This window comes from Pyxicephalus adspersus, chromosome 5, assembly GCF_032062135.1.
Source record: "Pyxicephalus adspersus chromosome 5, UCB_Pads_2.0, whole genome shotgun sequence".
Lineage (NCBI taxonomy): Eukaryota > Metazoa > Chordata > Amphibia > Anura > Pyxicephalidae > Pyxicephalus > Pyxicephalus adspersus.
This window is the reverse complement of record NC_092862.1, coordinates 133,938,380-133,955,978: the sequence shown is the minus strand read 5'-3', so window position 1 is coordinate 133,955,978 and position 17,599 is coordinate 133,938,380. Positions and strand designations below refer to the sequence as shown.

The following is a 17,599-nucleotide window of genomic DNA, read 5'->3' as shown; positions in this document are numbered from 1 at the left end:
TTCTTTCATATCTTTGTCTGGATTATTACACCTATACCACAAAAAAGAGAAGTGAATAGGTGGCAGCATGAGAAAGAAGGAAGAAAGGGAGACTGGAAGACTTTATGGTTTATACTAAAATCTGACAATGTTGTACACAGAGATTTTGTTCAAGAACAATAAACTATATCCAATCCAAATATGATTTTTTTCAGCTAATATGGGGTATTTGGCCTTCATTATTCATTGAGGACTTCCACTCCAACCCTGCATTTTACTTTGTTGCACACGTGTCAAAAACATATTTGGTGGTAAAAGGTAATTAGTATTAGTTATTATATCTATCTTACCTTCCATCTGCACATATGTGAAGATGACTTCACCAGTCTTTTACAGAGATCCTAGGGAATGCCCTATCATCTTATGGAAATTCAGGTAATCTGCATTTCTCAGGTTCTTTAAGCCAGGGGTAAAGCCCTGCACAGACATCAGATGATTGTTGCTGGAAACAATCTTTCATGATCAATTTCTGTGTCAAGTGAATGAACGAGTGTCGTAAACACAACAACATTCTGTTCAATGAAAAGGGGAGGGGGACGGATGAACAAGTGTCACTCCTTGTACTTTCCTCCATAAAAGTGTGCAGTGGTCGTAGCCAATTGGTCATTTATCAATCCGCTGGGGAAATTAAGAATTATTGTCTTTGACAAGAATGATCTAACTCTGTAGATTGAGTTGTATATACCCCCCCACGCCAAGTGTATTTTTTTTTTTTTAAGTGAATATAATATCGAGAGGATGGGGACCTCAGTAAATAAGCAGGTCTTGCATAGAGGGCAAGGTTGGCTTGAAGGTTAGAAAATAGCTAGAATTAGCATTTATTAGGATGCGGGAGAGTGATTATTTAGGGTTAGTGTTTAGTTGGGGATTAGAGCTAATGACCAAAGTCATTTCTCATTGAGAACCTTATTTAGCTAGGTTTTGTTATTTAATATAAGAATTTGTTATGTTACTCATTTGCTTGTGAAAGGCAAAGTAAAAGGTTTACTTTAAATTGGTATATACCCTGTGTTAACATTTACTTTTTTTTTACTTCCCTGCATAGGAAGACTAAGGCTGCTTACACACATTCAAAAATTATCGTTGGAAAGGAACCTTCATGATCCTTTCCAACAAAAGTCTGAACGATGCACAAACGAGCGCTGGCTCCATGAACGATGAGCCCTGCACACACGCCAGATTCTCGTCTGATATCAGCCCAAAGGCGATTATCGGTTGAGAATCATCTACGTGGGTATGTAGCCTTATGATTCTCTCCCTCCATGGGAAGAGCCAAGGCTCATTTTAGAACCATTTTATAGCTTTGTAGCTACACTAACATATCCTTTTTGTTTTATGCAAAAAGAGGCAAATCTGTTGGAAATACCTTGGCTGGAGCACCACTCTAGAAAGAGAAGTATACGAGTGTTTCCTTGGCAGGTCATGTAGTCTTCCACCAGCAAAGGGGCTACTGTAGATAAGGTTGCAATGGCATGAAGCTGTAAATCTTCAAAACGGGCAGCAGGCCAGTCATGGATTCCAGGCTTTTCACTTGCTTTGACATAGTTGAAAAGGGCTAAAACCGCCTTTCCATCACAGAGCAACTACATGAGTGACACAGACAGACAGTTTTCATATAGCAGCTTAATTGTCATAACTATTTCATTGTAAAGTCTGCAGGATAATAGCTAAGAACATGCTATCACTTAATCCGAGAGTTTTAACTAGATGTAATGCAGATACATGTATATACCAACTTAGAGGTCTTATCCTTCCACCAGCATGTGACTGAACAACAGAAGATGCTCATATTTTTCCTCTAGTGACATATCTTTTGATAGAACATGATCATTGCAGCAAAACTGAGTCTAAGCTCTGCTGTATGGAGGATTGCAAAAGTTTGATATCAAGTCAAATTCAGTACTTTTTCCACCTACAAGTATATGCTTTAAATGATACATTCAGGAATCATGCAGTATCTGGGTAATTTGTATGCTTAGTGCAGCTTAAATATAGTTTAATAATAACATGGTTACTAAGTTCTTACCTGCACTGCTGACAGATCCTTAGCTAAAACAACCATCATGTTCAGCAACAGCTTTTTCATTTCAAAATCTTCATGCTTGTGTAAAAGTTTTAAATTTTTAACCAATGGATTGTGACTTTTAACTAGTTAGAAAGGAATATTGTACATGGTAAAAAATTTGTCATATATGCATGCACAATTGTATTAAACATATGAGAGAGAAATACAGAGGTAATGAACATATATATTAGGTTTTCTCCTCCTACTGTGTCACTGTCTGTATCTGTCATTCAAAGAACAGGACTGACTAATATGTTGGCACTAAATACTATAATAATAATAATAATAATAATAATAATTTATGTAATAATAAGTGTAGAATAGAGAGAGAGATGCACATACTGTATCTTATAAATGTTATTACACACACCTTCTGAAAAAGTTGCAAACAAGATCAGTTGCTTGGCAAATCCACTTTCCTAAAAGTAAAACACAAATTATAGAAAATGTGACTTTTTAATTTTTTTTTTTTGAAATTCCTTATTTTTAAAATATTAGGGTACATACAAAGAAAATGCCAAAGATAGTGAAAATAAACAATAGCATATTTTTACAGTGGACACATGAAAGCTGCAATTAATTAAAAGGTTTCACAATTGTTGTGTGTGATGCCATTACACCCAATCCTTTCGCTAAAAAAAAACTTTTTAAGCTGACTCCTTACACCAATATGTATAAATCCTAAAATATTCATTGGTGTTTTCTTCTTTACACATCATTTAATATACCAAGAAATCTACACAGGTGCTTGTTAATCTGTGATCTATCTAAGAAAAAATAAAAAGCAATGGAATTGTAATATACCAAAATATTTGTTTTTTGGGTTGAGATAAGCTTGAGGCATTGGGCCTGATTTATTAAAGCTCTCCAAGGCTGATTAGGATACACTTTCATCAACTTTCATCAAGCTGGCTGATCCAGCAAACCTGGAATGGATCTGGTGGTCCAGGATTGACTTTTAAATCCATTCAAGGTTTGCTGGATCACCCAGCTTTACGGATGAAAGTGTATTCTCTCTATTCTTGGAGAACTTTAAAAAATCAGGCCTATTATGTTTTAATGTACTATATTTATATTATACTTACAACCAGTGGAGAGCAATTGTTCTCTGCGATCAAGGTAGTGATCACCAGAAGATCATTTCGCAGTTGCCGGTCATAATGTCTGTAGCCATTGGTAAGTAGACGTACAAAGGAGTCCTTGAGCGCACTATAAAATAAACACAGTACAAACACTGTATGTTTAATCACGAAAATTCAATGGGGAAAATGATTTTACATTTTCTTGAACACGTGTGTGCTGTGATTTGGGATTTTTGACTGAAGCCATCTGTGTGATGGTATTGTAGTTTGGCAGTTAACAATTGATCAATTACTGATGGGAATATTGATCAGATCAGTCAGCTGAACACCAAACTGGTAGCAGTTTTGATCGTGTGTACTAGGCCTGAACTGGGTGTGCATTGTTTTAGTCCATCTACAGACTGGCATGAGAAAAGCTGGTCTCAGTGCTACAGCAGATTTCAGATATGCCTGGTCACACATTATTATCATGAAGATGCCTGCTTGTTCATGGCTGACATTTTTCAGTGACCTTATGTCAGGGTGTTCCAGCCTGTTTATTTAATATCTAAGTAAATATTAGCATTATCAGTTCTTTATCTAAACCAGTTATCTGCAGGTTCTGCATAACAAACTAATTGGTGAGACAATAAGTCTGATTTATTAAAGCTCCCCAAGGCTGGAGAGGATATATTTTCTTCAGTGAAGCTGGATGATCCAGCAAACCTAGAATGGATTTCTTCAACGTCATTTGCTTTTTGCTAACACTGTACCTTTTACCACTGAGCTGGTTACACACTTCATCTAAGTTTAGTTCAGGTCTTTGTGTCAAATGTAAAATATATTACCTATCAAGCTGTACATACAAGTATCATGCAAGCATACAATCCAATTTTTGTAAGTTCAGTAAGGGCAGACTCTCCCGCTTAACAATATTTGTGTTTTTTTGGAGAGATCTAATGTGTAATAAGATTTACCTGGGCGTGATTACTGTGCCCCCCAAAGCCAAGATTTAAAAGTTCTACCAAGAACATGGACTGACTGTGTTTTGGTAATAATAAATGTGCTTACTAGATACATTCTATGTTACTGAGCTGATTAATGATTTCTTCTTTAGGTCCATTTTCCAGCAGATTCCAGAGAATCTCTGAGGAACGAAAGAGGACCTGTCCAGAGGGATCAGGGTCATTGAGTCGGGAACAGATCCGGCAGGCAGCCTGAGCTTTGGCCATAAGCTTACAGTTCTCTATACAGAAGGAAAAGAAGAGTATTGTAAGTGGTTCATTAATTTTCCAGTGTGACAGAACAAAAACAAATAGACAATTGCTTTACTTTGACTGTTCGAATGTGTTGTTTTTGCTCTACAAATCTCTTCACTATCAGAATACAAAATGGCTACCAGTCTTTGGTTCTAATGGTGATTTGAAATGTTACATGATCAATAGGAGATTGCTACTAGAAAATTGAAGCCACTGTTATGTGATGATATTGTAATTTGGCAACAGCCAAAATGCCATGTAGCAAACATTACATTCATTTATACAGAGGATATAAATTTAGCAGGTGTAAAAAAAAAAGTTGATTCATTTTGCCCAGTAAATAATTTATGATTAAAGCTGAAATTGAATCTGCTTTTATTTTACCTTCCCAGTTTCCTCCTATTTTATGACCTTTATTAAAGAAATCATTCTGTTTCATGATGTTTTAATGTTTTAGAACCAGTGATATCCTACATGGTCTCTATGTTTTTTTATGCATTATAGGCAGATCATGAGTGGCGAGAGAAGCTAGCAGGGTGTTGTGATGAGGACTGAAACTGAAATCTAATGAATAAAAAGGGTGGATCAGGGACAGTAAGGCTGGAAAAAAAGGCACATATGGTGCTGGATGTCCTCCACAGGAAATTAGACATTTGATTCTAATGCATAATGTAAGAAGCCTACCGTGTGCAGTAAACTTATAGAGCACAATTTCAGTACAGGAAAGGATCCAGTACAAACATGAAGCTTAAAAGGAAGGCTGGAATTCAGTTTTGAGCCAAGACGCCAGCCCCAAAAATGTAATGTATAATGCTTTCTCTTCCCTTTCAAAGCATGTGTACCAATGAACGAATATAAGTAGCATACATGTAAATGGAATTCCTGTCAGACTGGATTTCTAGAACAGATTGGGAAGGGGTTATAAACAATCTGTCACTTTTAGTCACTGTGTTTCTATCTTGTCACAGTTTTTACACATACCAATAGAGTTTGAGAAAAGCTGCAGTACTTTCAGCAGTGCTATCTTCTCTTGCAGATGATTCTCAAGTAATGTCAGAGACAAAACAAGTGTTTCTGCCATACCACCCACTTCAGCCATCTTTATCTTGTAAGCTAGGCTGGTTGGTTGAAAACCTGTGTAATAAAATATGGGAACAAAAATAAATGTTCATTATTATATGTCTGTACAAACCATCAAAAATGTTAATATATTTCAATAGAGAGTTGACAAGTCCGCACCAACAGTTGATCTTCTTAAAACATATCTAAACTCAAGAGCAAAAATGTTTATTATTGCAGTTTACTACTATTATTACTAGGTATTTATATAGCACCAACATATTACACAGCACTGTACAAAGTTCATAGTCATGTCACTCTCTGTCCCACAAAGGGGCTCAGAATCTAATGTCCCTAAGAAATTCATTAGTTGATATCTAAGGTCAAAGGTCAATTTTGGGGGAAAGCCAATTAGCCTAACTACATGTTTTTGGAATGTGAGCGCAAACCGGAGTAACTGGGGGAAACCCACGCAAACACGGGGAGAACCTGCAAACTCCATGCAGATAGTGCCCTGGCCGAGATTTGAACCTGGGACCTAGCCCTGCAATATCCAGAGTGCTAACCTCTGAGCCACCATGCTGCCCAGCAACCAGCATTGGTTGTGGTTTTCAGAAAGCTGGACATTAACCCATTACTGATTTACCATAACTGTTTGTGATGGTCTATGGTGCATTGTTTTTCTTTTTTTTAAGCTAAGTCTATTGGAGGAGCTACAGAAGAGCTAGGCTAAGTCTATTGGAGGAGCTACAGAAGAGCTAGATTCAGAACTGTAATTGCAGAGGAGGCTAGATCAGAGTTTTGATGGCCCCTGGAACAACGTAGCAGCCCTGATGATTGTGTGAAATATAAGATTTGACACACAGCATGTACAATATTTTTTTAAATGATAACTAGCTTTAAAGTCATCATGATGCTGATATGCTCTCCCTTAATATAGATTAATATGACATATAGCTCAGAGATGAAGAGCTGCAAGCCACAAACACGTGTGGAAACTATCACTGAACGAAACCTTTGTTACTTTAAAAAGTCACAACTGTAAGGAAAGAAGAGGCCATGCTCAACAATCATACTCCTATTTATTTCTTTTATAAATTATAGACTGCATTAACATCTTCTGAGGTGCTGTACATGGAAATATGGAAAAACAACAAAGATCTATAGAGCACCCTGTACATAGAGGGGATAATCAGTAAATACAGCAATATCAAGATAGAGGACTTAGTGCCTGAGGACTAAGTTTTCTAAAAATCAATTTACTAAATAATGATCACTATCATTTAAGCTCTTATTGCCTGTTAATAACAATAATTATTAGGCAATAAGAGAGAAAAAAAGACCAGTTTTTACAATACATAATGATCTTTAAAGCTCATTGATTTGGCCTCATGAGTGGTACATTTAAATTTATTACACATCTCACTGAAAAGCTATAGCAGATCTGATCACTGCATAAAGTGTGCAAAACATTACAGCTACTGTACCTTCAGTCTGCTGTTTTGACATCTCTGGATTATAAAAGTTGGCAATCGACTTGCAGATCTGTATCCTGAGTTGAGAACTTGGCACCCTCATCAGGCAGCCTCCAAGGAAAGAAAAAATGTACCATTATCATTACAAACACTACAGGAGAAAATATTTTAATAAACCGTTGAAGACATACAGAACTACTGCACATTTATTTTTACCTTAACCTTATAAGCTTTGGGTTACCTCTATACACAATGAAGGCTGTAAGAAGGAGGCAATATATGTATATGTTGGCAATTATGCAATCAAATGTGAGCTCATGCTTTTGGCACCAGTTTTCGTTTACCAATAGCATAATAGTGTTGATAAAGTTTTTCATGTGCAGTAATATAATTTTTATTGTTTTATGATTTCCTATGCTACCAGTCAGACATTTTAAACATTTGTAAACAAAAGTCCAGTATCATTAGGGGTCTGCTGTCATCTTTGTTAGAAAACTCTTCTTTGCCTAATTTAGAAGTTCCTGATTTCTGGGTGCAAGATGCATTTGTGGCTAGCTTCTGTGGCTGAATCAAAAGGTCACAACGGCCACTTTACTATACGGAAATGATGCAGAATGTTGCTTGTAAGAAAGGAAGATTTTGCCACTTCCACCAGGAAAAAAGCAGCATCAAAGAAGGAGGTCTTATGGCTTAACCCAAACACCAGGACAGTCGGTTTACCAAATCAGCAATTCTTTTTTGGATAATAACTATAACATGGATGTCACGTTCACTGTATCACAACTTGCATAACACTGTTGAATACACACACAAAATGCCATCATTACCCAAGAGCCCTAACAGCTTGTGTCACTGAGATCTCTTCCCCATGAGGATTTTGTCATACAAGAGATGCACTCAGCATGACGTTCAGGTTAAAGTGAAATATACCCAATACTCCTGACACCTGGACAACGCTAACACACTAAAAAAGAAAAGACACCACTTTCAGAATGGCAAAAAATGTTATCTTTGGACCCAGCAGCATACGTAAAAGAGCTACTGAAATATAGGAGACGGCAGTCTTACATACACCGATGTCAGTGTTACAATGTTCTCTGTAAAGTAAAGTAAAAAAATCATTGCTGTACTAAATGAATGAATACCATTACTTTCAGGGGAAAGATATAGTGTATAGCTCACTGTATATAAATAGCATTACTGCATAAAGATGAAATGAGGACCCTATAACAGTTCTCAATACTTGTTAATTTTATAAGTGGTAAACCAGTTGAATAATAATCGCTGCTGTTTTAAAAATATACCCAAGCAGCCCAGCGATCAGACTTTATATATTGAGATAGGGAGAGAAAATCTCCCTTCCCTCTTAGGCTGTGTACATTGGTCAGAAAAATGACCAGGGAGCTGGATGGTTGTGCTCATCTCGGGCAAGAATCTGACATGTGTACAGTGGTTCCTGACTCTGTTCATCAAACCACCACGGCAGATTTATGAACGACCGCTATGTATGTCATTGGAGGAGGGCACTGGTGAGTGAAATTCACTTGTCCAACCTCCATCCCTATTAGAATATAATGGGGGCTGACTAAAATCTTAATGTGCACAAAATAAAATAATAATTAAAATTAGTATAAAAATAAAGAATTGTAAAACTTGAAAAGTATTGAGTGCCAATAGTTGAGCAATGCCTCTTACCCAACTGAGAAAACGAATCTGCAACAACCTGTGCATATGTGGCTTCATCCGACATCCTCTCTTTTAGGAATGGAAGGCTAAAAACACACAAAAAACGATAAGACTGCTTGAAAGCAAAACATTATTTTTGTCAACATCAGCTTGATGTGGTTATAATTTTAAATATGGGCACAGGTCACAATAGGAGCAGTGGTATGTTCCTAAAAAGATCGGGGGCTCATCAGGACACCCCAAGAGGAAAAAATTAAATCACTGCAAGGTGATTTTCTATTGGGTCATGGCTATTATTGAGCATGGCAACACAAATGGAATTATTTTTTTTTTGGCCTCCAAATTTGTCCCACTATACAATGCCACCCATCCTCCAGTGAGCCTCTGCAATGGCTTCTGAACTCCCCTATAACATTATTTCCCTTATTATCACGCTTAACCCCATTATTGGGCCTGATTTATTAAAGCTCTCCAAGGCTGGAAAGGATACACTTTCATCAGTGAAGCTGGGTGAACCAGCAAACCTGGAATGAATCTGGTCCTGGATTCAAATGATTCGCTAGCAAATAGCAAATGACTTTGAAGAAATCCATCCTAGGTTTGCTGTGTCACCCAGCTACACAGATGAAAGTGTATCCTCTCCTGCCTTGGAGAACTTTAATAAATCAGGCCAATTGTGTTCTTCTTAGCATAGTGCCCCCATAGTGCTCCCTTCATTAACATGCCCCTATTCCCCCGCATTTTCCACACTAACCATCCTGAATTATCTGGATCCTATATCCCTATCCTCATCATTATGGAGTTATAATCCTAACACTAACAAGACAACTAGCTACATACCCCAGATAACAAGTATTATCGGCCTCTGCCCCTGAAGAAATCTCATGGTGAAACGCGTCGGGGCAACAGACTTTACGTCTTATACTAGTGTTATTTAGGCAGGTATCTGACATGTATAGCTAATGGTCCACATATCCCATGCCTATTTATTGGGAATGACCACATATCACCATTGTTGTTATATATGATTAATCATGTGAAAAATACAATACAAATTTGTTTTGCCTAAAAAACCCCAGCTTTGTTTTCTCTACTTTTTATTTACCTATATTTCTGTATGACAATAATGACTTTGCCCATAATTTGATTTTAATTACGGGTTTCCTGCTGTGTTTTTTTCCCATGTGCCACAATAGCAACTTTAATCACCTACAGGCACCTACTTACCCACAGAGCTTCACAATGTCACACATGGGATCGATGTATTCTGTATGATCTCCTGCCCTCGTTGCACAGATGTTTAAAATTTTCACTATTTGTGGAAGATCTTTCAGCAGCTTATTCATTGTTACATTAAGGAAAAAGCAAAATAATATAGGACAATACCACGTATAATTACTATGCATAGGACGGACATAAGTGGATCAAGGGAACCAATCTAAATGCTATGCGGGGTCAGGAAAAATCTTTTTCATGCAGTGATTCAAACTTTGATACAGAAGAAAAATGCATTGATGCACGCTTGTTCCAGGTTAGTGATTCAATAGGTAGTAAAGGCAATACAGTGTTTAACCCAGGCAATTTTTTTAAGCCAGGTGGGAAGAAATTGTAGGCGGGTGGCAGGCCTTGTATGGTGACCCAAATCTTCAGTAACCACCCAAAAACAGCTGGGTGGTTACTGAAAAATGCCGGGTGGTGTGCTTAGGTAAAATGGGCTGGGGAGAACACTGCAATATAAGGAAAATAGACCCTGTGTTTGCACTTTTAAGTCAACTATGCCAGCTCCCTTACCAGTCATATCCTTAGGACATGAAAGTCAGTGTAATTTACCCTAATTTGAAACACTGATGTTGGTTCTAAACCAGTGTTTCTCAACCAGGGTTCCTCCAGAGGATGCTGGGGGTTCCTTAAGCAATGAGCAGTTTGAGCCTCTCAGGTCAGTTTAAGTGACACCAATGATCTTTTTGGCTTTCTGTAAGGCTGACATTCTTTCCAACAACCAGCAATGTAAGAGGCATTCATCCCAGTGACCATCATGCCAATATACTGTGAGCTGTGGATAAAGTAATTATAGCAGGGGTTCCCTGAAGACAAGAAAGTTATTTCAAGGGTACCCCCACGTTAAAAAGTTTGAGGAAGGCTAATAAACCTTACCCACACTGAATGATCTGTCAGCATACATAATACATTGTTTAGGTATTTCTTAAAAAATTGGTATAACAATTGTAAAATCAGCTTGCAATGTGTATGGCCAATATTGGAGATGATTATCACTGATTCATGTAATCCTCATTTATATGTGATCCAATCTAATAATAAAAATATCAATAAACATGAAGGAACATTCATCTACTGATTTACAAAAGGATACAATACCGTTGCAATAAGTTTTGGCAACTTTCTTTAAAATTCTGACATGCCTCTCTACCAAATCTCTCTGGAAATAAAGAACATATTTAAAGCAGCATATAAAACAATACTGTGCAAGAAGTACCTATATATTGCAATCATTCAATGGCCCATATTAATTTTTTAATAAAAAAATGTTGTAGCACATGGACAACTCTATGAAATATTTAGAGTATATGAAATATTTACAGTAATATTCCAAAAAAGTGCTGACAGTCTTAGTTGCTATGTCCCCTGCAACATTTCTTCAATCCAAGCAGCACAGCCTAAGTGAATGACAACTCTACTCTGAGTTCAGGAGCAGTGTAGCATTGTTACCACCCCATCACAGGAAGCTGCAGGGTCTATAGGTAGTTGTGGAACTTTGCAGGGACAACTGTATCATATGCCATTAAAGTTAAAGTGGAACTAAAAATACAAACGAAAAATTGCAACCAGACCCTTATTTGAAGAAGGGACACGTGATGTCCCAACTACAATAAAAATAAACTTACCTGCCTGGTCAGTTTTATTTTTACACTCTTCTGTTTTCACTTGTGGTTACTATCTTTAGCCATCCTGACTGGCCAGGTTGGGAGTTCAATATGTCCTGACAAAATATTGCACATACAGCTCAGTGAAGGAAGCTGGAATACTCAGTGCATCTTGGGTTCCCATGTGACTTCCAGGACCAAATGAACTACCGTGCATCTAAGTGGGACTCATCCCAGCTTGGCCAAACCAGATGGCCTAAGATCAAAACAAGGAAGAGAAGAAGGAAGAATATGGCAGGGCCTACGATGGAATGGGGACAGGTGAGTGTAAAAAGGGCTTAGTTCTGCTTTAAATATGCACATGAGGGTGGCTATATCTGTACTTTATATACATAACTTGGGGTTTACCAGGAGCTTCCAACACATAGCAGCTGTACTAATTCATCCAGTTCACTCAGCTTGCTTTAGTCAAACTTTCCAAAAGAGAATAATGGTTGGAGCCTCTGTCTGTATTTATTAATGTGTCCCCAATGGGGAGATTTACCAAAACTTGAGTAAGTAGGGTAAGAACTTTATTTTGTATTACTATCCATGTATTTCTGTCTCTGGGGCACCCCATTACTTCCACATACTGTACAGGGATAAAAGATGAGGCAAAATCTCCTCCATGATATCAAAGAAAGACATAAAAGCCTGAAATAGAAGAAAATGTGTACTATACACAATGGCTCTTAATTTATGAAAGCTCTCCAAGGCTGGAGAAGATACACTCACCAGTGAAGCTGGGTGATCCAACAAACCTGCAATGGATCTGATCCAGGATTCAAAACATTTGCTATAAAATACGAAATCCATTTCAGGTTTGCTGGATCACCCAGCTTCACTGATGAAAGTGCATCCTCTTCAGCCTTGGAGAGCTTTAATAAAACAGACCCTATGTATTGTTAGGTTTTGTTAAGTGCATCCATGATAACTGTACCTGAAACCTTTTCAGGTATTTTTTTAAGGGGCAAAATAGTCTGCAGTCTGCAGTATTTCTTAAGGGGCAAAATAGTTTGCAGACCACTATCCAATCAAATCTACTTTTGAAATAATATATTTTTACAGTGTAACAGATGCATCTTTTAGGGGTCTATTGATAAAACTGTGAATCTGACAAACACCAAAACATTCCCTGGTGGTGAATTATTCTTTCCCATGGATCTGGAAGATTCTCCATCAGGAAATGTTTCAGTGAATGTCAGATTCACTGCTCTATAACTAGACCCCTTATGTCTATTAGGACAGAAATTTCCTTCCAAATGAATATTTGCAGACACACTTTATGGATCAGTCATTCACCTAATATTGTTTCTATGGCTCTGATTTATTAAAGCTCTCCAAGGCTGGAGAGGATAAATTTTCCCCAGTGAACCTGAGTAATCCAACCTACCTGAAATGGATTTCTTAAAAGTCATGCGCTATTTGTAAGTAAATGTTTTCAATCCTGGACCATATCCATTTCAGGTTTCCTGGATCATCCAGCTTCACTGATGAAAGCGTATCCTCTCCAGCCTTGAAGAGCTTTATTAAATCAGGCCTCATGTGTCAATTGTAGCTATTTAGATTTGAGTATAATCATTTGGAAAAACAAGTATACTTACAGAGAATGGATCTTCAAACAAATTCAATACTCGGTTCATATCAATAGGTTTTGAGGGAACAGCCTGAAAAACAACATATTAGTTAGGTTTGTAGACGAAGCAAATGTCAAGGCAATGAGGAGATATGATTTAGGGTCATTTCAGATTGGCAGATGGCTGCAGTGTTCTGCTGAAGGATCAACAGGGGTTCCAGCTGCTGCCAATAAACTGAATGGAAGCGGCTGGTAGCTGTTTTGTGAACTCATTTGCAGCGGCAGTTCCAGTATCTTGCGATGAGGTTCTTGCCATAGACAAGTTGCTCTTCCTCCTCTGAAACATGCAACCACAAATGCATTAACTTGTGGGGTGCTTTGCCATTTCTGAGTGCAAATCAGCATTAAGCTTTGTGCCAGGGAGTGCCTATCTGTGTGGTTAAATTGCAAGCGTGAAAGGGGCTTTACAGAACATACAACCAAAACTTTTTTTTCTTGTTTCATTTCTTTGAAAGACGCGTGATCTTATATGATTAACAGGAACTTTTACTTTCACAAAACATTCACTGGTAAAGAATCAATCACTTTTGATTAAAAAATGTGCACCTGTAGGATTTACCTGTAGAGAGTGTCTGCTATATGCGAGACTGACAGCTTTATAAATATGCTACAATAGATTTCTGAATTGGCAAACATACAAAACAGGCAACTGAAAACCAAAAACAAACTACAAACTGGTTTATTCACCCAAGCTCTGCCATACCTCCAAATTAGTAGACTGAATTTGACATCACCTATCCCATTCTTCAATAATGATCTGTCTTATGGAGCATTTTTACCTTAGTTCCACTTTAATGACTATGGTAGGGACAATGGATTGTGAGCCTCTTTCAGGGACAGTTAGTGACATCACTTTGGCCTTTGTACAGCGCTGCTTAATATGTTAGTGCTATATAAATACAAGATAATAATAAACCATCCCCTGACTAAGAATGCCTCACCCTCAAATAAATCAGGTGAATTTTAAACTCAATCAGAATTCTGTAACCTTCTGCAGTGTGTACAGCAGATCCTTATAGACTTATATGGGGCCATCTTAAAGTGTCTTGAGCCTTGAGGCCCCATAGAAGTCACCACTACATCATGGGAGGGATACAGGTTCTGCCTTGCTTGTTAACTGATTTTTGATTGTTTTCTATAATTTACAAAAGTAACTTTTACAATACAATAGCGCCAAATATTTATACAGCACTGTACAAAGTCCATAGTCGAGTCACTAGCTGTCCCTCAAAGGGGCTCACAATCTAATGTCCCTGCCATATGTCATCAACCCTGTCTAAGGTCAATTTGGGGGGAAGTCATTTAACCGAATGGCATGTTTTTTGGAATGTGGGAGGAAACTGGAGTACCCGGAGGAAACCCACGCAAACACGATCCTGCAAACTCCATGCAGATATTGTCCTGGCCAAGATTTAAACCTGGGTCCTAGCGCTGCGAAGACCAGAGTGCTAACCCCTAAGCCACTGTGCTGTGAATGGAAACTGTGATTTCTATTCACCTCCTTATGTAGAACCCCTTTTAGACTTTTTTTGTAGTCATACTAGTTCGAGCTACCTACCACCAAAAAGGCTCGGCTATTATTATTATAACACTAATATTATTTGCTGACTAATAAGCATGAAATAGTTTTTGTCTTTTTAAATCCGGATAACCCAGACACTTTCTACCAAACCAATCATCTCGTTTCCCCAGGCTAAATGACATCATTTGATGTTTAGCCATTTTCAGACACTTTTCATCAGGCATTTAGGAAAAGCTTATAAAAAGTAATATTTAAACAAAAAAAAAAAGTTAATCCACTGTGCAATTTAGAAATTAAAAGTTTAACAGGACCAACCCATTAAACCTGTGGGTTAAATAAACTAGAAGTGATGTTGAAAGAAATGTGCTATTTAGGTTTTTATGGATAATGTGCTTGTAAGAGATCAAAGACATCTCAACTTGTTTTGTTCCTCAGAAGAGACAATTAGGCTGATGGAAAACATCATCAATAAGGTTTTACTGACAGACAAGCAAAAATAGGAAAAAAACTATTTTTTTGTAAACTGTTTGTTGTGAATTAGGAGATAACTGAACTTTTACCAAACCTTATTATTTACACACAGAGAGAACCTACTATGTAACAATGTAGCACTTATACTAAAAAAGTTATTATAATACAATATTATAATACTTGCCTTATCATGTATTGTAATACATACAATATTACAGAAAGAGAACATTATCATTCCATGAAAATTGTGAGAAATATTGTATTATAGGTAATATTGTTATAGCACCAACATATTGCATAGTGCTTTACAAAGTCCATAGTCATGTCACTAGCTGTCCCACAAAGGAGCTCACAATCTAATGTTCCTACCATAGTAATATGTCAATAACACAGTCTAAGGGCAATTTGGGGGGAAGACAATTAACCTTAATTAACTGCATGTTTTTGGAATGTGGGAGGAAACCCACACAAACATGGGGAGAACCTGCAAACTCCATGCAGGTTGAGTCCTGGCCAGTCCTGGGAACCAAGTGCTACAAAGACAAGAGTGCTACCTCTGAGCCACAGTGTCGTCTCAAAATGATGCTTCAATACAATGCATGATATCCTTGCAAGATTCTGGCTAATAAACATTTCCATGGATCCTTCTGATTTGGTATTGTTGCCCCCACCTAGGTATAAAGCCATACAGCCTGGCTATATACTTAGGACCTTTAGTCCTGGTATGAGGCCAGTTCAGCACCACCACCCCATTGTTGGCACAAGTAGAGACTTTGGGAACTGAAGCAAGGACAGCTAACCACGATATAAGTAAATGTGAGTGTGTATAAATATATATCACTTTTAAAATTTTTTTTGCTTGCACGATTGGATGGTTGAGATCAGCAGTGCTTCATCTCATTTACTAAGCAAGGTGAAAAATGTAAGGAGAAAATTCACTCTGCCTATATTTTTTTTCTTAAAGCAACTCTAGTATGTGTATAAGGGGAACTGCTGTCTTCTGAAATTAAGGAGGTGATGGTAAAACGAATTATAAGACGTGCTGTGCACTGGATTTTTTATACTGCCGTCCCTTTATTAATGTACATTACACACACCTGACCCTTGCACTTTGTACGTTACATACTCTTGGACATAGTAGGTAACATACACTTGACCCCTGCACTATGTACTTTACATACACTTGACCCCTGCACTATGTACTTTACATACACCTGACCCCTGCACTATGTACTTTACATACACCTGACCCCTGCACTATGTACATTACATACTCCTCTACATAGTAGGTAACATATAGTTGAACCCTGCACCATGCACATTACAAATGCTTGCTCCTGCATGCAGCAGGGTACAAGCATCTGACCCCTGCACTATGTATGTTATGCACACCTGACCCCTGCAGTCAGTATGTTACATGCAGTAGATTCAGATATTATCGAACCATACCCCTTTTAGTTTCCATCACCAATCAACCTTCATTACTCCCTATTATTATCATTAACTTAGAGCCAACATATTACGGAGCTCTTTACAAAGTCCACAGTCATATCGCTAACTGTCCCCAGATGGGGCGCACAATCGAAAATCCCCTTGGGTTGCCCCAGGCCTGAGAGGAGCCACATCCAAGGTTTGGCTGGGGTGCCCAGTGAATCCTATTCATGGCCTTGTGAATTCATAAACTTTGTGCCAAATTTTTTGATTACCCAAAATATCTCAGCAACCCCTGCTGAATCATCATCACTAGTCCCAACATATGGTGATAGCTAGGAACCACTAAAGGATAACAATAATTCCATCATATCAATATAAAACCGAAAAACCACAGACACACACACGCTAGCTACAATTATGAGACCATTGTGGTTGTTTTTGTATAATTAAAACCCTGAACAGAGGTTACTGAACATGTTTCTGACACATCAGACCAGTTTCACTTTGATTTCAGGTTGACTGGTGCCAAGAATCCGGTTATATTTACTTTAAATTTTTCCTAGATTGAGACTTATACCCCTTCATTGGGTTCCAATACTCTGTAGGTAAATTACCATTGTAGTACATTCTAGGAAACACTCCAACATATATGTGAGCATTCTCTGCCTCCTTTAAATTATTAATACACAGGATTTATATAGCGCCAACATATTAAGCAGCACTGTACATTAAATAGGGGTTGCAAATAACAGACAGATACAGACAGTGACACAGGAGGAGAGGACCCTGCCCCGAAGAGCTTACAATCTAAGACGTAGGGGAAGAAGCTCACAATGGAATGGTGATATGGAATGATGGGTGGGTAGTGAGGGTTTTAGGAGACAGAAAAAGATGGGTAGGCAAGTGTGAAAAAATGGGTTTGAGTGCTCTTTTAAACGAGCAGAAAGTAGGAGCAAGCTATAAAGGACGAG

General features: G+C 37.8%; 1 protein-coding gene across 1 annotated transcript in view; it reads right to left on the bottom strand.

Moving 5' to 3' along the window:
• CFAP69 (cilia and flagella associated protein 69) overlaps positions 1-17,599 on the bottom strand; it is a gene marked incomplete in the record, with an annotated part of 29,841 nt that overhangs the window by 8,238 nt on the left and 4,004 nt on the right. Inside the window, 11 exon segments of the mRNA XM_072412787.1 lie at positions 1,406-1,622; positions 2,066-2,187; positions 2,475-2,523; positions 3,190-3,313; positions 4,237-4,411; positions 5,406-5,558; positions 6,971-7,069; positions 8,654-8,730; positions 9,872-9,981; positions 11,016-11,081; positions 13,170-13,232. Coding sequence (XP_072268888.1) covers positions 1,406-1,622; positions 2,066-2,187; positions 2,475-2,523; positions 3,190-3,313; positions 4,237-4,411; positions 5,406-5,558; positions 6,971-7,069; positions 8,654-8,730; positions 9,872-9,981; positions 11,016-11,081; positions 13,170-13,232 — 1,255 coding nt within the window.